The following is a 22207-nucleotide window of genomic DNA, read 5'->3' on the forward strand; positions in this document are numbered from 1 at the left end:
CTGCTCCCCCCTGGCCTCTCCCTCTCTAACACAGTCTGCTCCCCCTGGCTTCTGCCTCTCTAACAGACTGTTCCCCCTGGCTCCTCTCTTTAGTCTCTCCAATATACAGTCTAATGTAAAGCACAACGGTCCCCCTGCCTTCAGCACCCCTAAACATAATGTCCCATGTAAAAAAAATCTCACTACTTCCATCTGCTCAACATACCATGCATAACACCCCCCCCCCCCGAAACATTCAGCCCCACGTAAAAAAAACTACACTACCTTAATTTCCCTTAATATACAGTCGCATGTAAAAACTTCTCTCTTGTCCCTTTCCCTCCAACATACAGTCCCATGTAAAAATCACTCCCCTCCAACATAGATTCCAATGCAAAGAAAAACATCATCCCCTCCCTTCAGTCCCAATGCAAATACCACACTCTCCCTCCCATTATTTTCTCCTACAGTCCCATGTAAAAACAACAACACTCCCTCTATCTTCAGCCTCTCCAACATACGGTTCCATGTAAGCACATCCCTTCTCCTCCCTTCAGTTCCATGTAAGCACATCCCTTCTGCTCCCCTCAGTCCCATGTAAGCACAACCCTATTCCTCCCTTCAGTTCCGTGTAAGCACACCCCTTCTCCCCCCTCAGTTCCGTGTAAGCACACCCCTTCTCCCCTCAGTCCCATGTAAGTGCATCCTTTCTCCCCTTAGTCCCATGTAAGCACATCCCTTCTCCTCTGAGTCCAATGCAAGTGCATCCCTTCTTCTCCTCTCAGTCACATGTAAGCGCCTCCCTTCTTCCCTCAGTCCCATGTAAGCACATCTCTTCTTCCTTCAGTCCCATGTAAGCACACCCCTTCTCCCCTCAGTCCCATATAAGCACATCCCTTCTCCCCTCAGTCCCATGTAAGCACACCCCTCTCCTCCCCTCAGTTCCATGTAAGCACACCCCTTCTCCCATCAGTCCCATGTAAGCACACCCCTTTTCCCATCAGTCCATGTAAGCACACGCCTTCTCCCCTCAGTCCCATGTAAGCACATCCCTTATCCTCCCCTCAGCCCCATGTAAGCACACCCCGTCTTCTCTCAGTCCCATGTAAGCACATCCCTTCTCCTCCCCTCACACCTATCAAAGCGCATCCCTTCTCCCCCTGGCAGCCCTATGTGAACACATCCCTTCTCCTCCACTCAGTTCTATGTAAGCACGCCCCTTCTCCCCTCAGTCCCATGTAAGCAAATCCCTTCTCTGCCCCTAAGTCCCATGTAAGTGCATTCCTTCTCCTTCTCTCCGTCCCATGTAAGTGCATCTCTTCTTCTTCCCTCAGTCCAATGTAAGCGCATCCTTTCTCCTCCCCTCAGTCCCATGTAAGGGCATCCCTTCTCCTCTCAGTCCAATGTAAGCGCATCTCTTCTCCTTCCCTCAGTCCCATGTAAGCGCATTCCTCTCCTCCCCTCAGTCCCATGAAAGCACATCCCTTCTCCCCTCATTCCCATTTAAGCAAATGCCTTCTCCCTTCAGTCCTATGTAAGCACATCCCCTCTCCCCTCAGTCCCATGTAAGCACATCCTTTCATATCCCCTAAGTTCCATGTAAACACACCCCTTCTCCCCTCAGTCCCATGTAAGCACACACCTTCTTCCCTCAGTCCTATGTAAGCACACCCCTTCTCCCCTCAGTCCTATGTAAGCACACCCCTTCCCCCATCAGTCCCATGTAAGCACATCCCCTTCTCCTCCCCTCAGTCACATGTAAGCACAAACCCCTTAGTCCCATGTAAGAACATCCCTTCATTCAGTCCCATGTAAGCACACCCCTTCTCCCCTTAGTCCCATGTAAGCACATACCTTCTTCTCTCAGTCCCATGTAAGCATATCCCTTCTCCTCCTCTCAAACCCATCAAAGTGCATCCCTTCTCCCCCTGGCAGCCCCAGTATAGTACACTGGTGTGTGTTTTAGACTCTGCGGTAGACCCTACACATGGCTTCCAGTTTTAGCTCACTAGGAGGGTAACTTCTTATCTCTTACTGCATTCCTTTGGTTCAGGCAGGCACATTAATAATTCTATGCTACTTGAGTATACAGGAATTACGTGTTCACATAGCGACATACACCTGGGGCGTAAAGATATGTTAATCATCAGCGTCATTACATACTAGGTCAACATGCATGAAGCTTCTCATTATAACCAATTTGGAGCAGACTGATGAAATCTTCTGGAATATATTATTCCCGTAACACATGTAAGCACACCCCCTCTCCCCTCAGTCCCACGTAAGCACACTCCTTCTCCCCTCAGTCCTATGTAAGCACACTCCTTCTCCCCTCAGTCCCACGTAAGCACACCCCTTCTCCCCTCAGTCCCACGTAAGCACACCCCTTCTCCCCTCAGTCCCATGTAAGCGCATCCCTTCTCCCCATCAGTCCCATGTAAGCACACCCCTTCTCCCCTCAGTCACACGTAAGCACACCCCTTCTCCCCTCAGTCCCACGTAAGCAGATCACTTCTCCTCCCCTCAGTCCCATGTAAGAACATTCCTTCTCCCCCCCAGTTCCATGTAAGCACACCCATTCTCCCCTCAGTTCTATGTAAGCACACCCCTTCTCCCCTCAGTCCCATGTAAGCACATCCCTTCTCCCCATCAGTCCCATGTAAGCACACCCCTTCTCCCCTCAGTCCCACGTAAGCACACCCCTTCTCCCCTCAGTCCCACGTAAGCACACCCCTTCTCCCCTCAGTCCCTCGAAAGCAGATCACTTCTTCTCCCCTCAGTCCCATGTAAGAACATTCCTTCTCCCCCCCAGTTCCATGTAAGCACACCCATTCTCCCCTCAGTTCTATGTAAGCACACCCCTTCTGCCCTCAGTCCCATGTAAGCACATCACTTCTCCCCTCAGTCTCATGTAAACGCATCCCTTTCTCCTTCCCTCAGTCCCATGTAAGCACATCACTTTTCACCCCCTCAGTCACATTTAAGCAGACCCCTTCTCCCCTCAGTCCCAAGTAAGCGCATCCCTTCTCTTCCCCTCAGTCCCATGTAAGCAGACACCTTTTCCCCTCAGTCCCAAGTAAGCACACCCCTTCTCCTCCCCTCAGTCCCATGTAAGCAGACCCTTTCTTCCCTCAGTCCCAAGTAGGCAGATCCCTTCTCCTCCTCTCAATCTCATGTAAGCGCATCCCTTCACATAATCCCATGTAAGCACATCCCTTTCACCTTCCCTCAGTCCCATATAAGCACATTACTCCCCCCCCCGCCTCAGTCCCATGTAATCAGACCCCTTCTTCCCTCAGTCCCATGTAAGCGCATCCCTTTCTGCTTCCCTCTGTCCCATGTAAGCGCATAACTTCCCCCCAGTCCCATGTAAGCAAACCCCTTCTCCATTCAGTCCCATGTAAGCGCATCCCTTTCACCTTCCCTCAGTCCCATATAGGCACATTACTTCCCCCCTGCCTCAGTCCCATGTAAGCAGACCCCTTCTTCCCTCAGTCCCATGTAAGCGCATCCCTTTCTCCTTCCCTCTGTCCCATGTAAGCATATAACTCCCCCCCTCAGTCCCATGTAAGCAGACCCTTTCTCCTCTCAGTCCCATGTAAGTGAATCCCTTTCTCCTTCCCTCAGTCCCATGTAAGCACATCCCTTCTCCTCCCCGCAATCCTATGTAAGCACATTCTTTCTCCTGCCCTCAGTCCCATGTAAGCACATCCCTTCTCCCCTCAATCCCATGTAAGCACACCCCTTCTCTCCTCAGTTCCATGTAAGCACATCACTTTTCCCCCCCTCAGTCCCATTTAAGCAGACCCCTTCTCCCCTCAGTCCCAAGTAAGCGCATCCCTTTTCCTCCCCTCAGTCCTATGTAAGCGTATCCCTTTTCCCCTCAGTCCCATGTAAGCACAGGTGTAGACCAGCTCTGTGCTGCAGCTTCCTGGTACCAGCCACATCCTGCAGTCGTAGAGGCCCCGCCCCTCACGTGACCGTACCTACCAGCAGCCACTCCACTATAGCCGCCGCCATAACAACACGGAGACCAGCCCGCAGATATATGAGTCCGCAGAACGAGTGAGTACGGCGGGCACACAGCACACGGACAGATGGCAGCGTCCGGGCGGCACTGGTTGAAATGGCCCCGGCTTCAGTTGGACGCAGAGCCTCCTGACCGGCGGCCGGGGGGCATATTAACTTTTTCTTCCCCACTTCTGCCGTAATCAGCAATTCCAGCACCCTGATTGGTTCATTAGGTTGGCTGGATGTGCACGAGGATAGAGTTACAGAGATGTGAGCCGTCAGTGGCAGTCAGCGGAGCTCATGTTTATGTAGTACATAGGGTGTGTTGTGTGGATATGGTGCATATTAGCATGTATTAGTGTGTGTATATGTGTGTATGCAGGTATTACTGCGTGGTGGTGTGCTAGCATGTGGTCATGGCTGTATGTAGTTTGCATGTATGTGTTGTGTTGGTATACAGTACATGTGATGTGATGTACATATTAGGGTGTGTAGGCTGTGTGTGGTGTAGCCAGAGCATATAAGCGTGTGGTTCTCTGTGTATGTGTGGTGTACTAGCATGTGCTTGTGTGTATTCAGTACGGTGAAGCATGTGTAGGCTGTGTATGTGGTGTACAAGTGTGTGTGCTCCTGTTTATGCAGTACGTGTGTTGTGTGAATATGGCACATATTTGTGTGCTCACAAAGCTAATATGCGGCCGGGGCAGGACGCTGCCGTCACGTGATCACTACTATGGATGCTGCTACTAGCAGTAGCTGAGGAGGTCTGCTAGGGGGCAGTAGTGTGCGACTGCTGGAGTCCTTGCCTTGTTGTGTATCATTTGGAGAAACCACTTGTTATAATAGTTGTGTTCAGATATTTACGGGGTTTTCCAAGCGGTGTGGCTGTCAGTGCAAGATATACAGGGGCCGGAGCGGAAGGGCTGGCTGTGTCGGCTACGCGGGGCCGGAGCGGAAGGGCTGGCTGTGTCGGCTACGCGGGGCCGGAGCGGAAGGGCTGGCTGTGTCGGCTACGCGGGGCCGGAGCGGAAGGGCTGGCTGTGTCGGCTACGCGGGGCCGGAGCGGAAGGGCTGGCTGTGTCGGCTACGCGGGGCCGGAGCGGAAGGGCTGGCTGTGTCGGCTACGCGGGGCCGGAGCGGAAGGGCTGGCTGTGTCGGCTACGCGGGGCCGGAGCGGAAGGGCTGGCTGTGTCGGCTACGCGGGGCCGGAGCGGAAGGGCTGGCTGTGTCGGCTACGCGGGGCCGGAGCGGAAGGGCTGGCTGTGTCGGCTACGCGGGGCCGGAGCGGAAGGGCTGGCTGTGTCGGCTACGCGGGGCCGGAGCGGAAGGGCTGGCTGTGTCGGCTACGCGGGGCCGGAGCGGAAGGGCTGGCTGTGTCGGCTACGCGGGGCCGGAGCGGAAGGGCTGGCGGGGCCATAAATGTTGACATGGGGCCACTCGGACCAACAGATTTATGTATAATGTACAACAGAAACTGACATGAATCCTACCAAGGTGTATACCAGGTCAGACCTGGTGTACATTTCTGAGAAGGCTCATGGAGGTGCCGAGGATATGCATGAAGATGCCTGCTTTTCGTCATGGGAATTTGTCTTGGGCCTCGCAAACTTCCTCCATAGTGAATATATCGATGATGGACATAGCCTAGAGGTCGTGCAAACTCCATGTCCAATGTGGGGTTGTCTCACTATTGTAAGTGACAGCATATTCTAGTGATAGGCTATTACTCGTTGACCAGTGGAGATCTGTCTGCCGGGATCACCACCGATCATTAACCCCTTAGTGACCAAGCCTGTTTGCTCCTTAATGACCAGGCCACATATTGGAAATCTGACGTGTCACTTTAACACAGAATAACTCCATAAAGGTTTTGCATATCCAAGTGATTCTGATATTGTTTTTTCGCCACATGTTGTACTTCAGTTAGGTTGTAAAAATAGACCGATAGAATTTGTGTATATTTATTAAAAGCGCCAAAATTGTGAACTTTTTGAAAATATTATTTTCAACTGCCTTTTAAATTTTACGTAATCGCTATTATCTGTTGGATAATGGAGATCACGTGACCGGGGACCGCTCACTGCGACCCTTGGTCACTGCTCCAGGCTCTTGGCTATCTTCAATAGCCAGGAGCAAGGAGATTTTAAATTCCTCGGGCCCTCGCCAGCTTCTGTGCTTGCGTCCACCATTTTGGCGAGGGGCGCATGCGCCGAAGCTGGGGAAAGGCCCATGGATAAAGATCCCATGGGGCGACATCGCCGCAGGCCTTAGGTATTTAATTTTACCTCCCCTTGTGAATCGGATTCGTGACGGGAGGTGAAACTTTAACTTTTTTTTACTTTTACGTGATCGTCGTTATCCAATGCATAGCGGTGATCACGTGACCAAGAACCGCATACTGTGGACCCCCCGTGAGACATCCAGGCTGTCGGCTACGTTCGGTAGCCTAGAGCGGGTAGATTTTATATTATCTGGGCAATCCGCGGCTTTTGCACATGCGGCCACTATTTTGGGATTGAAGCCCACTTGGGCAGGATGTAGAAACGCTATGGGCTGGTCACTAAGGGGTTAATTGTTGCAGCTCCTTCGCTTTTCACAGCACGCGGATGATCCCTGCAACTAGCTGCGCCGGCCGCCCCCATACATCCTACTCATTGAAGCATTTTCCCTTGGTCTGGTCAGGATCTGGTCAGAATACCCCTTTATCGAGAGGTTAATATACTTTGGATGGGTTTTGATGGGATGTACGTCTTGCCTAATTTGAAAGAGTATTTGGTGTGATGGGTAAATTGTGTTTTTTTTTTTTTATGTTGATCTTACAGTGTCCGAGGACCCTTTATGCAGCAGCACAAACTCTCATTATGGACCACCAGACACCAGCCGTTCAGACGAAGAAGACGCTCTACTAGGGGAGCATCAAATAAACAATTACTGTGCTCATAAACCTGTGGACCATTATAATGGGGCGTATATTATATTCTTTATACTGGGAGTGGGCTCCACACTTCCCTGGAATTTTATTTGCACAGCAAAACACTATTGGATCTACAAGCTCAGGAACTGTTCAGATCTCCCAATCATCGAGGAGCCTGACGTTTCAGACACTAGTGTGAGTATTACGTAAGATTTCTGGGGTGATACATTGACATACCAAAGGTCATGGGACAGCAATATGTAAGTTGATGATGAAGTGGCATTACCTCGGCGGCTTAGGGATGCTCACACCTCTCGAAGTTGTGAGGGGTTATCTTGTGAATGAAGTTGAACACCAGCCAGCGTTCTTGTGGTAAGGCGATAGGAATTGAGTTTGAGCAATGTGTGATAGTGGATGTCAGACGGATGAGACTTTCAATTTCTGAAGTTGTGCGTCATTTAATATTCCTTCATCCACACGTGTGTACCAGGAATACATCATGGAAGGCACTACCACCCACAAGGGCCAAAGTAGTGGCCAGCCATGAGTACTTATTGATCATGACTGGTGGCTGGCTAGTGTTGTCTGTGCAAACCAACAAGCGACTCCAGCAGTAATGACTGGGGGAGGAAGAGTAAATGGAAGCTGCATTGGCTGGGGGAGGGAGAGTAAATGGAAGCTGCATTGGCTGGGGGAGGGAGAGTAAATGGAAGCTGCATTGGCTGGGGGAGGGAGAGTAAATGGAAGCTGCATTGGCTGGGGGAGGGAGAGTAAATGGAAGCTGCATTGACTGGGGGAGGGAGAGTAAATGGAAGCTGCATTGACTGGGGGAGGGAGAGTAAATGGAAGCTGCATTGACTGGGGGAGGCAGAGTAAATGGAAGCTGCATTGACTGGGGGAGGCAGAGTAAATGGAAGCTGCATTGACTGGGGGGGGGAGAGATGGAAGCTGCATTGACTGGGGGGGGGGGGAGAGATGGAAGCTGCATTGACTGGGGGGGGAGAGATGGAAGCTGCATTGACTGGGGGGGGGGGGGGATGGAAGCTGCATTGACTGGGGGGGGGGGATGGAAGCTGCATTGACTGGGGGGGGGGGATGGAAGCTGCATTGACTGGGGGGGGGGAGAGATGGAAGCTGCATTGACTGGGGGGGGGGGGGGATGGAAGCTGCATTGACTGGGGGGGGGGAGAGATGGAAGCTGCATTGACTGGGGGGGGGGAGACGGAAGCTGCATTGACTGTGGGGGGGGGGGAGACAGAAGCTGCATTGACTGTGGGGGGGGAGACAGAAGCTGCATTGACTGTGGGGGGGGAGACAGAAGCTGCATTGACTGTGGGGGGGGGAGACAGAAGCTGCATTGACTGGGGGGGAGACAGAAGCTGCATTGACTGTGGGCGGGGAGACAGAAGCTGCATAGACTGGGGGGGGGGGAGGCAGAAGCTGCATAGACTGGGGGGGGGGAGGCAGAAGCTGCATAGACTGGGGGGGGGGGAGGCAGAAGCTGCATAGACTGGGGGGGGGGAGGCAGAAGCTGCATAGACTGGGGGGGGGGGAGGCAGAAGCTGCATAGACTGGGGGGGGGGGGGAGGCAGAAGCTGCATAGACTGGGGGGGGGGAGGCAGAAGCTGCATAGACTGGGGGGGGGGGAGGCAGAAGCTGCATAGACTGGGGGGGGGAGGCAGAAGCTGCATTGACTGGGGGTGGGGGAGGCAGAAGCTGCATTGACTGGGGGTGGGGGAGACAGAAGCTGCATTGACTGGGGGAGACAGAAGCTGCATTGACTGGGGGTGGGAGAAGATGGGGGCTCAAATGACTGGGGGTGGGAGAAGATGGGGGCTCAAATGACTGGGGGTGGGAGAAGATGGGGGCTCAAATGACTGGGGGGGGAGAAGATGGGGGCTCAAATGACTGGGGGGGAGAAGTTGGGGGCTCAAATGACTGGGGGGGGGAGAAGATGGGGGCTCAAATGACTGGGGGGGGGAGAAGATGGGGGCTCAAATGACTGGGGGGGGGAGAAGATGGGGGCTCAAATGACTGGGGGGGGGGAGAAGATGGGGGCTCAAATGACTGGGGGGGGAGAAGATGGGGGCTCAAATGACTGGGGGGGGGAGAAGATGGGGGCTCAAATGACTGGGGGGGGGAGAAGATGGGGGCTCAAATGACTGGGGGGGGAGAAGATGGGGGCTCAAATGACTGGGGGGGAGAAGATGGGGGCTCAAATGACTGGGGGGGGGGAGAAGATGGGGGCTCAAATGACTGGGGGGGGGAGAAGATGGGGGCTCAAATGACTGGGGGGGGGAGAAGATGGGGGCTCAAATGACTGGGGGGGGGAGAAGATGGGGGCTCAAATGACTGGGGGGGGGAGAAGATGGGGGCTCAAATGACTGGGGGGGGAGAAGATGGGGGCTCAAATGACTGGGGGGGGGGAGAAGATGGGGGCTCAAATGACTGGGGGGGGGGAGAAGATGGGGGCTCAAATGACTGGGGGGGGGAGAAGATGGGGGCTCAAATGACTGGGGGGGGGAGAAGATGGGGGCTCAAATGACTGGGGGGGGGAGAAGATGGGGGCTCAAATGACTGGGGGGGGAGAAGATGGGGGCTCAAATGACTGGGGGGGGGAGAAGATGGGGGCTCAAATGACTTGGGGGGGGTAACCTATTTTATAGAGTTTCAATTTTTGCAAAAATATTTCCAGTCGTTTAGGTAGCTGCATGTATATCCTCTGATATGCCTGATGACTACTAAAGGGGTTTTCTGGGACTATGAATTTGTTGTTCCTCAGGATAGGTCATTAATATTAGATATTTGGGGGTCTGCTGCTTGAGGCCCCCTCAACCAGCCGTTTGAAGAGGTCGCAGCTGTCATGTGGGCACCAGTCACAGCCTCCCTTCGGGCTCATCGGTCACATGGCCTGAGAGCCGCTTAGTTCCACTCAGGTGAATGGGATTGAACTGCTATACCAAGCACAGCGACTATATAACATACAGCACTATGCCTGGTGAGCTCTCACCAAGTGCCGTGGCCACTTAAAAAAACTGATCGCTTGGGTCCTGAGTGGCATACTCCCAACAATTTGATGCCCTATCCTGAGGACCTGAGGATGGGTAATCGATTTCTTAGTCCTAAGAAACCGCTTTAAGGATGCAGCCAGTTTGGTCTTAAGGTGTTGTCCCACAAAAGGAACTTACACCTTTTTACAGGCTTGGAGATGGCAATCTGATCCATGGAGTACTACTGATCTAACCTTGAGAGTGGAGGAAGAGGGGAGTAGGGTCATGAATGATTTGGAGCCTTGGTCACATGTGTGCACTTCCGCTCCATTCAACTCTCTGAGACTGCCGGAGACAGATAAGTGCTTGTACTCGATTGTCTCCGGTAGTCCCATAGGAGTGTGCACAAGTGACCTCTGTTCTTGTCCTTGGTAGGGGTTCAGTAGTTGGACCACCACTAAACAGAGGTTTGTCACTTATTCTCTGGATAGATCATGAGTTGTTTTTATGAGACAACCTCCTTAAGAATGCAGCAACTTTGCAGAACAAGTTTTATTTATTGGCTTTGGGTTACTCAATACTACTAACTGTTATGTTCATGTTGGCTAGTGTGCATCGGGCACCGGCATAGGTGACCCAGAATTGGTAAGGAACATCAGGTGAAACTTCTATTAGGGTAAGTGACACTGACCTACCTGAGCGGGAACATCGCCCTTGCCGCTCCTAGGAACTCACGCATCCAGGCTAGGATGCATACACATACCACTAATGACGGGGCCACCAGACAGGATAAGAAGACACACAGAGCCAGAATGACACCATGCAGCAGCTACTATGGAAATACTAGTAGCAGATGCCAGGTATTAATTGAGATTTTGGCCAAAATATGGTAACTAGCAGGCCACATCACAGCTCCTGGCTATACCGCTAGTCCCTACACTAACCAGGAGTCCAATGACACAACCAAATAAAACCACAAGACACAAACCTTTCTTGCAGCCCCCACACATAGACCCTGCTCACACCACACAGAAAGAGAGAGAGAATGAGAAAGATGACCATACCCACACCTGAGAACACCGCTTTATGTGTACTGACCTAGAGTGATTGGCTGACTGGAGACATGCACTCAGCCAGCTCAATTAACATCACCTGTGGAGCTTTGCTGCTAGAAACACTGTGGCACACACAGCTCCCAGCCAGCACAACCTTAACAGTACCTCTCCCATAAAGAGGGGCCTCTGGGGACACAGGTGCCTACTATGCTACTCCATCTTTTTGGTACCCACTAAAAATATTGTATACATTAGACGTAAATGCATTTTTTTTTTTTAAGCAATAATTTTTATTGAAAATGTTCAATTTTACAAAGGAATATAACATTGAGATAATGAATTTAGGCTTACAAGGCTGGCTGGGTTAGTGGTAGTAGTATAATTCTAATCCCTTATAGCCAGATTCTTCTCCGCCTTTCATTGTTGTTTTTGTCATAGAAATGATTCAAAAACCTCAGTGGCCTGGCCAGGGCCAACTTGCAGAAGGGGAAAAGAAGGGAGGTAGGCAGGTATTCGTGGGGGGGGGGGTTCTTTCATGGGGCAGCAACTCAAGGGGGGAGGGATCCCCAAGGTTAGCTTTCGAGCTTTGTATTCATAGTGCAGTTGAGGTGCCAGCCTCCACTGTAGGGAGGGCGTAATCTATCTATGGGGTCCAAATATTTAGAAATCTGTCATACCCATCCTCTGATATTGATGTTAATTTCTCATTAATCAGATACCAATTCATTCGGCGTTTAACCTCAGAAGTCCAGTGAGGTTTTTTGCCACGATCGAGCGATAGTTGGTTTTGTGGCTAGGAAAAAAGAACGCAATCAGCTTTCTAGAGTTTGGTGATATATTTGTAATCCGTTTGTTTAGTAGGGCTTCCCATTAGTTTTTACGCAGGTTATGATTAGTTACTGTTTATATGAGGAAGCATACCATAATCCAGAGTCTTTTGACTCGAGGACATGACTAACATATGTGGAACATATCTCCTGGGGAGGAGCATCCCTGGAAACAGTCTTTAGAGCGACCTGGAACCACGTGAGCAATTCTTGTAGGGGCTAAGTAGCAGCGTAATAGTATTTAATACAAGGTTTCTAACATCAGTGTATTGCGGGCACCACAATCGGTTGATCTCCAAATCTGGGACCATTCGTCGTCTAGAATGTTGCACATAAATGCATTTTTTTAATATTGTAGCTTATGGGTGAGCGATGCCACCGTATGACATTCAGCACAGACTTCAGTTTAAAGGATGTGCCATGATCTAATCAATAGCGTTTCACAATGCATTATTAAATGGATCCTATTATAGGCTATGGGTGATGGATACATTGAATGGATGTCTAACATTTACATCTGTTACCCATAGGCTACAGTGGTATCCATTTAACAGATACCTCAATAAAAGCTATTGAAAAGTTGGTTATATATTAAAAGGGTGCCGCTATAACCTATGGGTGAGCAATATGTTGTTGGGTATCCTTTGCAATCTCTGTTTAACTCGGCATTAAATTGAGACAAAAAAGTAATGTGACCAAGGATGAAAATAGTCGGCGTTTGTCTGCTTTGTAGTGACCGTATAGGAGCCGCTGTAATTATCACTGTGGCTAATAATATATATTTTTTTAGATTTATTTCTAATCTTTCCTTTGCTCCATCATATAATATCTTTGTATACAGTTGGCTCAGTACATCTACAGTGAAGAATGTTAAAGGTAACCTTGAGAAGTATATCTTATTTCCCATGACTAGCTATATCAACTGGTGAAGGGAAGTGAACGCTCCGGTAGAGCAAAACTTCGGACCATTTGTATTTTCCACAAGAGCAGCCCAGAACTCCGCTGCTGGGACCGAACGTGCTGCAGTAAAATAAAATGCTACATAAACATGAAATAAAGTGAACGCGCCGTTATAATTGTATTTGGTCTAGAAGTTGGAGTTGATCCAACAGTAATTCATCTTCACCTCACTAAGAAGAAAGGTGGTGTCCGTCCAATTGTGTACATGGCCACTATGAATCCTACCGGGCTAGAGTTGCTCTTTCTAGTACGGTAGCTCTCCATCCAGGCACATAGAATGGGGTCCTGTCCAAACTGTAATACGGTATATACACTAGTCAACTATAACATTAGGACCAATATGTAGGTCACCCTCAGGCAACCAAAACTCCTCTGACTTATCGAAGCATGGACTCTACAGGAGTCTGTGGTATCTATCTGGCAAGTCTTGTGAGGTACGGCCATCAGGGATCAGACTTCTTTCCCACAGATGCTCATTCAGATATAGATCTGGGGACTTTGGAAGACAAGTCATTGCCTTGAACCCTACGTCATGTTATTAGGACCATTCCTGAACAGTTTTTGCAGTATCTCAGGACACTTTATTCTGCCGAAATAGGCTGCTGCTACCATGCTTCCCCGAAAATAAGACCTACCCCAAGAAATGAGCCCTAGCCTGATTTTCAGGGAGGCTTGAAATATAAGCCTATAGCGGCATTACATATAAATAAGAATAAATTACCTAGAAGGCTCAGTCCAGGTCCCTCCCGCTGTTCTACAGAGCCCCGGCGTGTTTCCCGCAGTCCTTGGCCGCCCGCACAGGATCACTTCCTGGTTATGGGATTCATAAATCCCACCTCCACAAAGCGATGGCTCCGATTGATTCATTGAGTGCTGTATTGCTTGGCTGAGCACCGCTTGAAGATCCATTCACAGCCATCGCATTGGTTCATCGAGCACTGCATTGATTGGCAGAGCAGCGCTTAAAGAACCAATCACAGCTATCACTTATGAATTGGCTGAACCGCGGCTAGAACCCAAGGCTTCCCAGCAGAACATTGCCCAGACCATCCCACTGCTTCTGCCCGCTTGTTTTTTTTCATAGTGTATTTTGATGCCATCTCTTACCCAGAACGCTCACATACCTGGCCAGACCAGGCCATCTTCTTCCATTTCTCCATGGTACAGTTCTGTCAAGCCAATTGTAGGTACTTGTGAACAGGAGTCAGCTAGAGAACTCCGACTGATCTGCAGCAAGCTGTGCTGTGTGTTTTGCCACCTATATGCCATAGCCAACATTAACTTTGTCAGTAATTTATGCTAGAGTAGTTCTTCTGTGGGGTCAGACCAGACAATCTTTCTTTTGTTCCCATGTGTCAGTAAGACACGGGTGACCATGCTCCTTCACCAGTTGTCCTTCCTTGGACCACTTTTGATGGGTACTAATGACTACGTGCATTAAGCCCACAAGGCCTCTTGCTTTGGAGATACTTGAACGAAGCTTTAAAGAGACTGTTATCTACTTTTATTCCTATGAGCTAAGCTTATGGGCTGAAAGTAGGTGACCCGCTGAGCCCGAGGTTGTAAGTGTTATACTTACCTCCCTGACATTCTCCGGTATCACCGCTGCAGTGAAGTAGATCGCTCGTTATAGAATTAGGACGGGCAAACTACTTAACAGCATTGCTCAATGCACTGAATAGCGGCTTCCAGTGCTGACACTAGGGCAACAATAGGGGAGGTAAGTATAACACTTACATCCCCGGACTCAGCAGGTCACCTACTTTTAACCCATACACTTAGCTCATAGGGATGGAAGTAGATGACCGATTCCTTTTAAGAAGCATGTCCTTAATAGGCTGACTGTCCTAATGAGTCATTCAGCACTCATGAGTGAAGGTTGGCGGATCCCTATTATTAAAGCCTTTTCCCTTCTCATCCCGGCTGTTTATATTACAGTTGTGTCAGTGTTACCATTTTGTTAATTTTGGGGGAAACAACCACATAACTACAGATGTATCAAGGTTAGATGTGAAATGTGGAAATTGCTCAGTTTGATATTTCTGCCTCTTTTATGTGATACAAAGTCCCACTAATAAGAATAGCTGAATCTCGCCTAGTAATCTAAGATGCCTATGTCTAACATGACTGTTCTTAACCCTTTTCTTCCAGGACTACTTTGAAAGCTACATTTCCATTGCCTCAGCAGTGCCAGCAGTGCCATGCCTTATACTGAACTTCTACCTTGTAAACAGGTAATGTCCTGAGGGGAGGATTCGGCATTTAATACTTTGTGTTGGTTATGTCTAAGGTTCTTATCCTGAAAGCGACTGGAAGATAGAACTCATCCTAAAGGACTTGTATAAAAATGTCCATTTAGGGACTTCTAAAAATGTGTTCCTTTCAATTGTACGTCGTTCACACAGGGCGGATCTTGGTGTGGATCTGCAACATATTTTGCACTATGGATTCTGTGCAGATCCTCGTCAAAATCCGCATAATTTCATGCAGATTTTGACACAACAGATTTCACCCTTTTTAATTAAAGGGGTGAAGTCTGCTGCAGAAAACCCACATCAGGTCCTTGACGTGTGAACATGCCCTTAACTCCTTAGTAACAAGCCTATTTTTTCCCTTAAGGGCGCCCACCCACTGGCGATTTTTTTTTTTTTCTTTGCGTTTTTTCTCAAGAGCAATTAGAATTGAATGTACTCCTGTCCACTGGCGTTTTTTTTTTTGCGTTGCGTTGCGTTTTTTAACATAGGAACTGTCAGTTGCATATGTGTCCTTATTTTTCTCCTAATGCACCCATGAAAGTCAATGGAAATTAATGGAGAAGCCGCGAAAACGCGGCAAAAAACGCCGCGGAAAACGCGGCGTTTTTCACGCACAAAAATCGCAAACGCCAGTGGGTGGGCGCCCTAAGGACCAAGTTTTTTTTTAGCTGTTGCATTACAAGAGTTATAACTCGTTGACATAGACATATAAGGGCATTTTTTTTGTGTGTGTGTTTTGTCTTAGGCCTCCTTCCCACGAGCGTGACGGGCTCCGCAGCGTAATATTCCGCTGTGAAGCCCGTCACGGCGCCCCCCAGAGCCCCTATACTTACCTGCGGGAGATAGCGTGAAATCGCTTCCCCGCCCACCGCCGCGCGTCACCGCCCGTCACCGCCCACCGCCCTCGCGTCACCAGCCGTGTCACGTGCACGGCCGGCCGTGTCACGTGACGCGGCCGGACCGCGTCATTTGGCGTCATATGACGCTCGGCGGTGGGCGGGAAAGCGTTTTTTCACGCTATCTCCCGCTGGTTACAGCGGGAGATAGCGTGAATGGACGGCTTCCATTGACTGCAATGGAAGCCGTCAGTGCGTACAGCCCGTCCTCACCCGCAGAAAATAGAGCATGCTGCGGGTGAGGACGGGAGAAATCGCGGTGCGTAATTCCGCGGTGGAATTACGCATCGTGAGCATTGTGCTATTAGGTTCAATAGAACCTAATAGCTGCGGGCAACGCAGCGGATTTTCGCCGCGAATTACGCGGCGGAAATCCGTTCGTGGGAAGGAGGCCTTATTGTGGGACAAGTTGTATTTTTTTTTATTGGCACCATGATTACTGCAATACGAAGTTTATCTAGTTGTGTTTTTTTTTGTTACTACTTTTAAACAATAAAAGCATGTTTTTAGAGTAAAGAAATTGTATCTACATCGCTGCATTGTAAGACCCACAACATTTTTATTTTTCCTTGAAATGAGCTCTGTGAAGTCTTGTATTTTTGTGGGAAGAGTTGTAGTTTTTATTGGTTCCAGTTTGATGTACATGTGACTTTTGCATTGCTTTTTATTGGGTTGTTTGGGAGACAAAGAAAAATAGCAATTCCGGTGTTACTTCTTAAAGGCCCATTTACACGCAAAGACAATCTTTCAAATGATTGAAAGATTGACAGTTTTAGCAATCGTTTGGCATAAAGTGTTAATGGACACTAATGTCTATTAACACTTCATCAGCTTCATTTGCATGTAAAAGGGCCTCCAGGAGCTGTTTGCAGAGCACAGTATGTGGTCTGAGCTCTGCACCCTGCCCCTTTGTTCTCGCTCAGGCTGTCCACTGAATACGATGTAATCTCCGACTCCCGTGTGGAGCACACTGTGCAGTCCCGGTTATTTCACTCTGCCTGGACGATGTATTTTTAAACTCACCTTAAAATCATCGGTTAGCCAAGGAGTGAACAACGGCAGTGTTTACACGCAATAATTATCACTCATTTTGTCATTGTTTGAACGAATTTTGAGCGACAATTGTTTTGTGTAAAAGCAACTCTTGTGTAAAAGATTATTTTTTCAACTTTTACTATGTGCCATAAATAACAATTTTTTTCATTGTCTGGGTCATTACAATACCTATTATGTGTTATGTCTTTGAAATTTTAGAGGGTATTTCAGTCATTTAAAAAGGGGTTTTGTGGAGAAAAAATATATATACATATTTTTAAACTGGATTTCTTTCTTTCAATTAAACTTTATTGGACTTTTTTTACACTTTTATTTTTTAGTCTCTTAAGGGGAATTGAATATGTGATTGTTTGATTGCTAGGATAGTACAGTGCATTACTTAGGTAGTGCATTCTACTAAGCCTATAACAGCAGCCTATTAGACTATTAGGTAGGCAAGGCCTAATATGCTACATTATATGTCAGACTTGGCGGCTTTTGTCAGGCTTACAGCTGCCAAAGGAACCAATTAGTACCTTGCAATCATGTTTCTAGGTGCTAATGGGTTACAGAAGAAGCTCCCACTCCCTATCATCTGCTTACATGCTGCAGTTGCTATTGAGTGTGGCATGTAAGGGGTTAAACTGCCAGGATCTGAGGTCTTTCTGTCCCTGGCTGTTAGAGCAGGAGCCTGGCTGTCAATAGACAGCCAAGCCACCACTTTAAAAAGATGTATGTACAGATTTAAAGTCCATTAGTGATATCAGTAAAAAGGCGTATTGGCCGTCACTAAGGGGTTAAGAGGTTTTCCAAAACTTCTTAAGTGCCTAACGGATAGAAATGGGACAAAATAACAAACTACGCAGTACTCGCCAGTTATGTCTTGCTGGTTTAGAACAACAATTCCAGTGCCGGAAAGCCCCTCACTGACACTGCAGCCAATCACTGGCTTCATCAGTCACATGTGCACGAACAGCACATGAGTGGGACAATGCTGCAATACTCAGAACAGCCACTAGGAGATGTATGGCTATCAGAGTATGATTCATACTACACTGTGATGTAAACAATGAGGGGTAAGATGAGTCAGACCCGCAGTGATCAGATATTGATGGCCTGACCTAAAAGTAGGCCATCAATTTTATAAACCCGTATAACCCCTTTAATAATAGGCTATTCCAAAAGGAGATCTGTAGGTACATAACTGTGAATGATGGGTTTACCCACTTTCTAAATGTGTAGCAGTGAAGAAATAACCACGTCCAACAAGTGGTGATCTGTTAAAAGGAGTCGGGCGTATCTGCTACTTTCCAGCCCTCCCATGGGCTATATGTGAAGGTATTGTTTAGTACGCTCTTATAGATAACATTGGAGAAGAGAAAACGAGCATTTGTTAGAGAAGGGGCTTCTGGGAGGTAGATGCGTCCTGATAGAGGGCCTTAATCTCTTCTAAAGGAGTGCAAGTACCGCTGTACTACCGGGGCTTTGGCAGTGATACATTTTCGGCACAAAGTAGAGAAAATAAGTGAGATGTTTATCGCAAAATTATAAAGTAGAAGAAAAGTTTAATTTAGTTTTATTTATGTGTCTTATTTCCCTGCTTTTGCCTTTTGGGTAAGTACCCTATCTTTCCTCGCAGCGTCTGATAGGCTCCTAGACAGCTAATTATCTGCCACTGACGGTAGACATGGCAGTGAACTTGGACCTGGATCTGCATTCCCTGAGCCGAGGTTATTAACATCCCGCTGCAGTCACAGGAATAAACGGTTTAAAATAGGTGTCTAACCCAGAAGTGGAAGGAGGGGGTTTAAAAATAACACACGCTAACAATGGCATTGTGGCAAAGCTGCAAATCACAATTTGGCCCAAAGTTTTTCTTCACCCTGCAATATAAACAGCATTACAAGAAAGAATTGTACTTATTTACTAGCTATAATTGGCTGTCATTAAAATGATGGAAGTGTCATTTTGCGCTCAGGCACACACTGACTCACAGGAAAGGTATGAAAATTGCATTACCATTTAACTCTTCACTTATTGGCAGACGGGTAAGACCAGAATTATTGTTGTGAACTTTGCCGGTGGAGATACAAATTAAGACATCTAGATTTCATTTGATTACCTTGTATCATCTCACCCTAAGTAATGTAGAATATGCACTAGATATATACACTTCAGTAGTGGTTATCTATACCCTTTTCCAAAATCGGAATTGAATTATGAAGGCAATAGTCGCAAGATTTGCTAAAGCCACCATGGGGTCTTCAATAGAGTCACATAAAATGGTGGAGGCACGCTTGACTTTTCAGCAACACAAGATTATTTTAATGTGGTATTGCAAATTTTGAGAATGCGTGTAGCGCGCAATGACAATGGTGATGTGAGTCTGGAACGAAGAACCACCAACACGCCTGACAATCGCATGTATTCATGATGAGTTGGAAACCTATGTCACCATGTGTGATTGCACAAGCAAAGATCTGGGAGGTGTTGCGCAACAGGTCCTGCTTCATCGGTTATGGTGCTGGTAGAGTTTACATGCTCAGCGTAGAAGTCCATCTAACAATGTGCCCGTGAGACAGGAGTTAGCAGATCAAGCATGTAACACATTCTTAAGGCCTCATGTCCACTAGCTAAATGTAATTGCGGATTTTGCCCATAGGAAATCATTGGCCCTCCGCGGTCCATTTAATTGATTTTTGCACCCGCGGATGGCATTTTAAAAGAATTGCGTTTTTCACACGCAGGAGAAAAAACGCGGCATGCTTCATTCTGCCGCGGATCGGCAACATTGCTATCACATTGATAGCAATGTGTGCAGATATCTGCATGCAAAAAAAATACCATTTAAAGCAAATCCGCGACAGATTCTGTGCGGATTGTATTTTTCTAGTGGACATGAGGCCTAAGGCCGAATGTCCACGGGCAAATTAAGAAATAAAATCTGGAGCGTTTTTCCCACACGCGGATCCGCGCCCCATAGGAATGCATTGACCACCCGCGGGTAGATAAATACCCGCGGATGGTCAATAAAAGTAAATTTACACATTTCTGGAGCTTGAAAAAAAATGGACATGCTCCATTTTAGTGCGGATCACGCGTGCGGGAGCTCATAGAGCACATAGCTCAATTGATCTCCTGGATGAAAAATAAAAGACAATTACAGTGCATCCGCAGCCCAAATCCGCGTTACAAATCCGCAGCGGATCTGATTTTCCCCGTGGACATGAGGACTTAGGGCTCATGTCCACGGGCAAAATATGATTTAGGATCCGCAGCGGATCTCCCGCGTGCGGATCCGCATCCCATAGGGATGCATTGACCACCCGCGGGTAGATAAATACCCGCGGATCGTCAATAAAAGGGATTTTACAAAAAATGGAGCATGGAAAAATCTGGACCATGCTCCATTTTCGTGCGGGTCTCCCGCGGGGACGGCTCCCGCGGGCTTCTATTGAAGCCTATGGAAGCCGTCCGGATCCGCGGGAGACCTAAAATAGGAATTTAAAGTATTTACCTATCCGGCGCGGGCGGGGAATGTCAGCTGTTCCTCACGGCCGCATCTCCCTTGCTTCGGCTCGGCGGATGTGCCCGGCGCATGCTCGCGGCACGTCGACGACGTGCCGGCGACGTGCCGCCGGCGTCAGGAATTCATCCGCCGGCCGAAAATGAAGATCCGGCCGTGAGGAACAGCTGACATTCCCCGCCCGCGCCGGATAGGTAAATGCTTTTAAATTGCTATTTTCGGCGCTCATGTCCGCGGGGCAGGAGGGACCCGCTGCAGATTCTCCATGTAGAATCTGCAGCGGATCTGATTTTCCCCGTGGACATGAGGCCTTAGGGCATCTTCACATCTGCATTCAGGGATTCCGTTATGGAAGCAGGAAAGATGAATCTTATGGCTGAACAGACTCTGTTTGTGATGGAGCTGAATGGTAACTGATGGGGTCCATACAGTTTCTGGTTTCAATTCAGTCATCTGGCATTTTAGTGGATAAAAAAGTCCTTTATGCAGGACTCTGTTGCCCGGTATTTCATGCCAGATCTGCAACAGAACCTCCGGATACAGATGTGAACATGGGCTAAGAGAGCACATAAGAAAGTTTACATTGCCCGCTTCAGTCTTCTGTTTACCCTCGTGACCGCTGCAGCCAATAGAAGGCCCGGCAGGGACGTCATCAATGACATCCCGCAAACCTGCCAGGAAGCCCATGTCCCATGTACAGGACATTACTGGGTCTTGTGCCCAGTGACCTCACCTGTCAAATTCCTTGGCGCTGAAGCAGTGGTCCAGCGCCATAGTAAGTATATTGATTCTATATAGTTTTGGGCACATAGAGCCCAAAACTATATTAAAAAATTTAATTTGGGAAAACCCCTTTTAATGGTGACCTCTTTAAGCTCCTAATGTGATTGCAGAAGTCCAACCTGACGTCCAGCTATCCTGTAATGTCTATATACATCTAGTAATAAAGCTTTTATGCAGATTTTTTGATTTCGAGGTGTGTATACTTTTTTGCGACACCCTACATATCTACAGCCATATTTATATGTGGTGTCTCCTTTTCTCATAGAGAAGAGTGTTTAGGCTTCCATGTATGTCTTTGAGTAGATTGTCACTATGAGTATGACTGTGCTTTCAAAAGGTTGTTACCGCCATACGATTAAATAGATCGTCCTCTGTTTTCAGGATTTCATCCCAGGCCAGAGTGCTGTGGTCGTTAGCTATCATGCTGCTCATCTTCATCTTCATCACCATTCTGGTGAAAGTAGATACTTCATTCTGGACTACGGAATTCTTTGCCCTAACTTTGATATGTGTGGCCATTCTCAGTGGAGCATCAAACATCCTCATGGCCAGTGTTTTTGGTGTAACTGGACGTTTCCCAATGAAACACTCCCAGTCGTTAATATCAGGTAAGGATGTTTTGATATGCAGAAGTGTGTTTTTTAGCAGCAAAAGTAAAAAAAAACAAAAACTACAAACCATCTCACTGCCTCTTGGAGTTTTAAGGCCTCCTTCCCACGAACGGATTTCCGCCGCGTAATTCGCGGCGAAAATCCGCTGCGTTGCCCGCAGCTATTAGGTTCTATTGAACCTAATAGCACAATGCTCACGATGCGTAATTCCAGCACGGAATTACGCACCGCGATTTCTCCCGTCCTCACCCGCAGCATGCTCTATTTTCTGCGGGTGAGGACGGGCTGTACGCACTGACGGCTTCCATTGCAGTCAATGGAAGCCGTCCGTTCACGCTATCTCCCGCTGTAACCAGCGGGAGATA

General features: G+C 48.3%; 1 protein-coding gene across 2 annotated transcripts in view; it reads left to right on the forward strand.

The window, feature by feature from the left end:
* Window positions 1-3950: 3950 nt before the first annotated feature.
* The window catches only part of SLC29A3 (solute carrier family 29 member 3), a 46642-nt gene continuing 28385 nt past the window's right edge, over window positions 3951-22207 (forward strand). Inside the window, exons 1-4 of one of the 2 annotated variants that reach the window (XM_066600482.1) lie at window positions 3951-4044; window positions 6813-7099; window positions 14888-14970; window positions 21613-21839. In XM_066600482.1, the coding sequence (XP_066456579.1) occupies window position 4044; window positions 6813-7099; window positions 14888-14970; window positions 21613-21839 (598 nt within the window). In that variant the 5' untranslated portion in view covers window positions 3951-4043. Of the gene's footprint in view, window positions 4045-5429; window positions 5683-6812; window positions 7100-14887; window positions 14971-21612; window positions 21840-22207 lie in introns of those variants that run through there. The other variant, XM_066600481.1, reaches the window with a different exon arrangement.

This window comes from Eleutherodactylus coqui, chromosome 4 (assembly GCF_035609145.1).
Source record: "Eleutherodactylus coqui strain aEleCoq1 chromosome 4, aEleCoq1.hap1, whole genome shotgun sequence".
Lineage (NCBI taxonomy): Eukaryota > Metazoa > Chordata > Amphibia > Anura > Eleutherodactylidae > Eleutherodactylus > Eleutherodactylus coqui.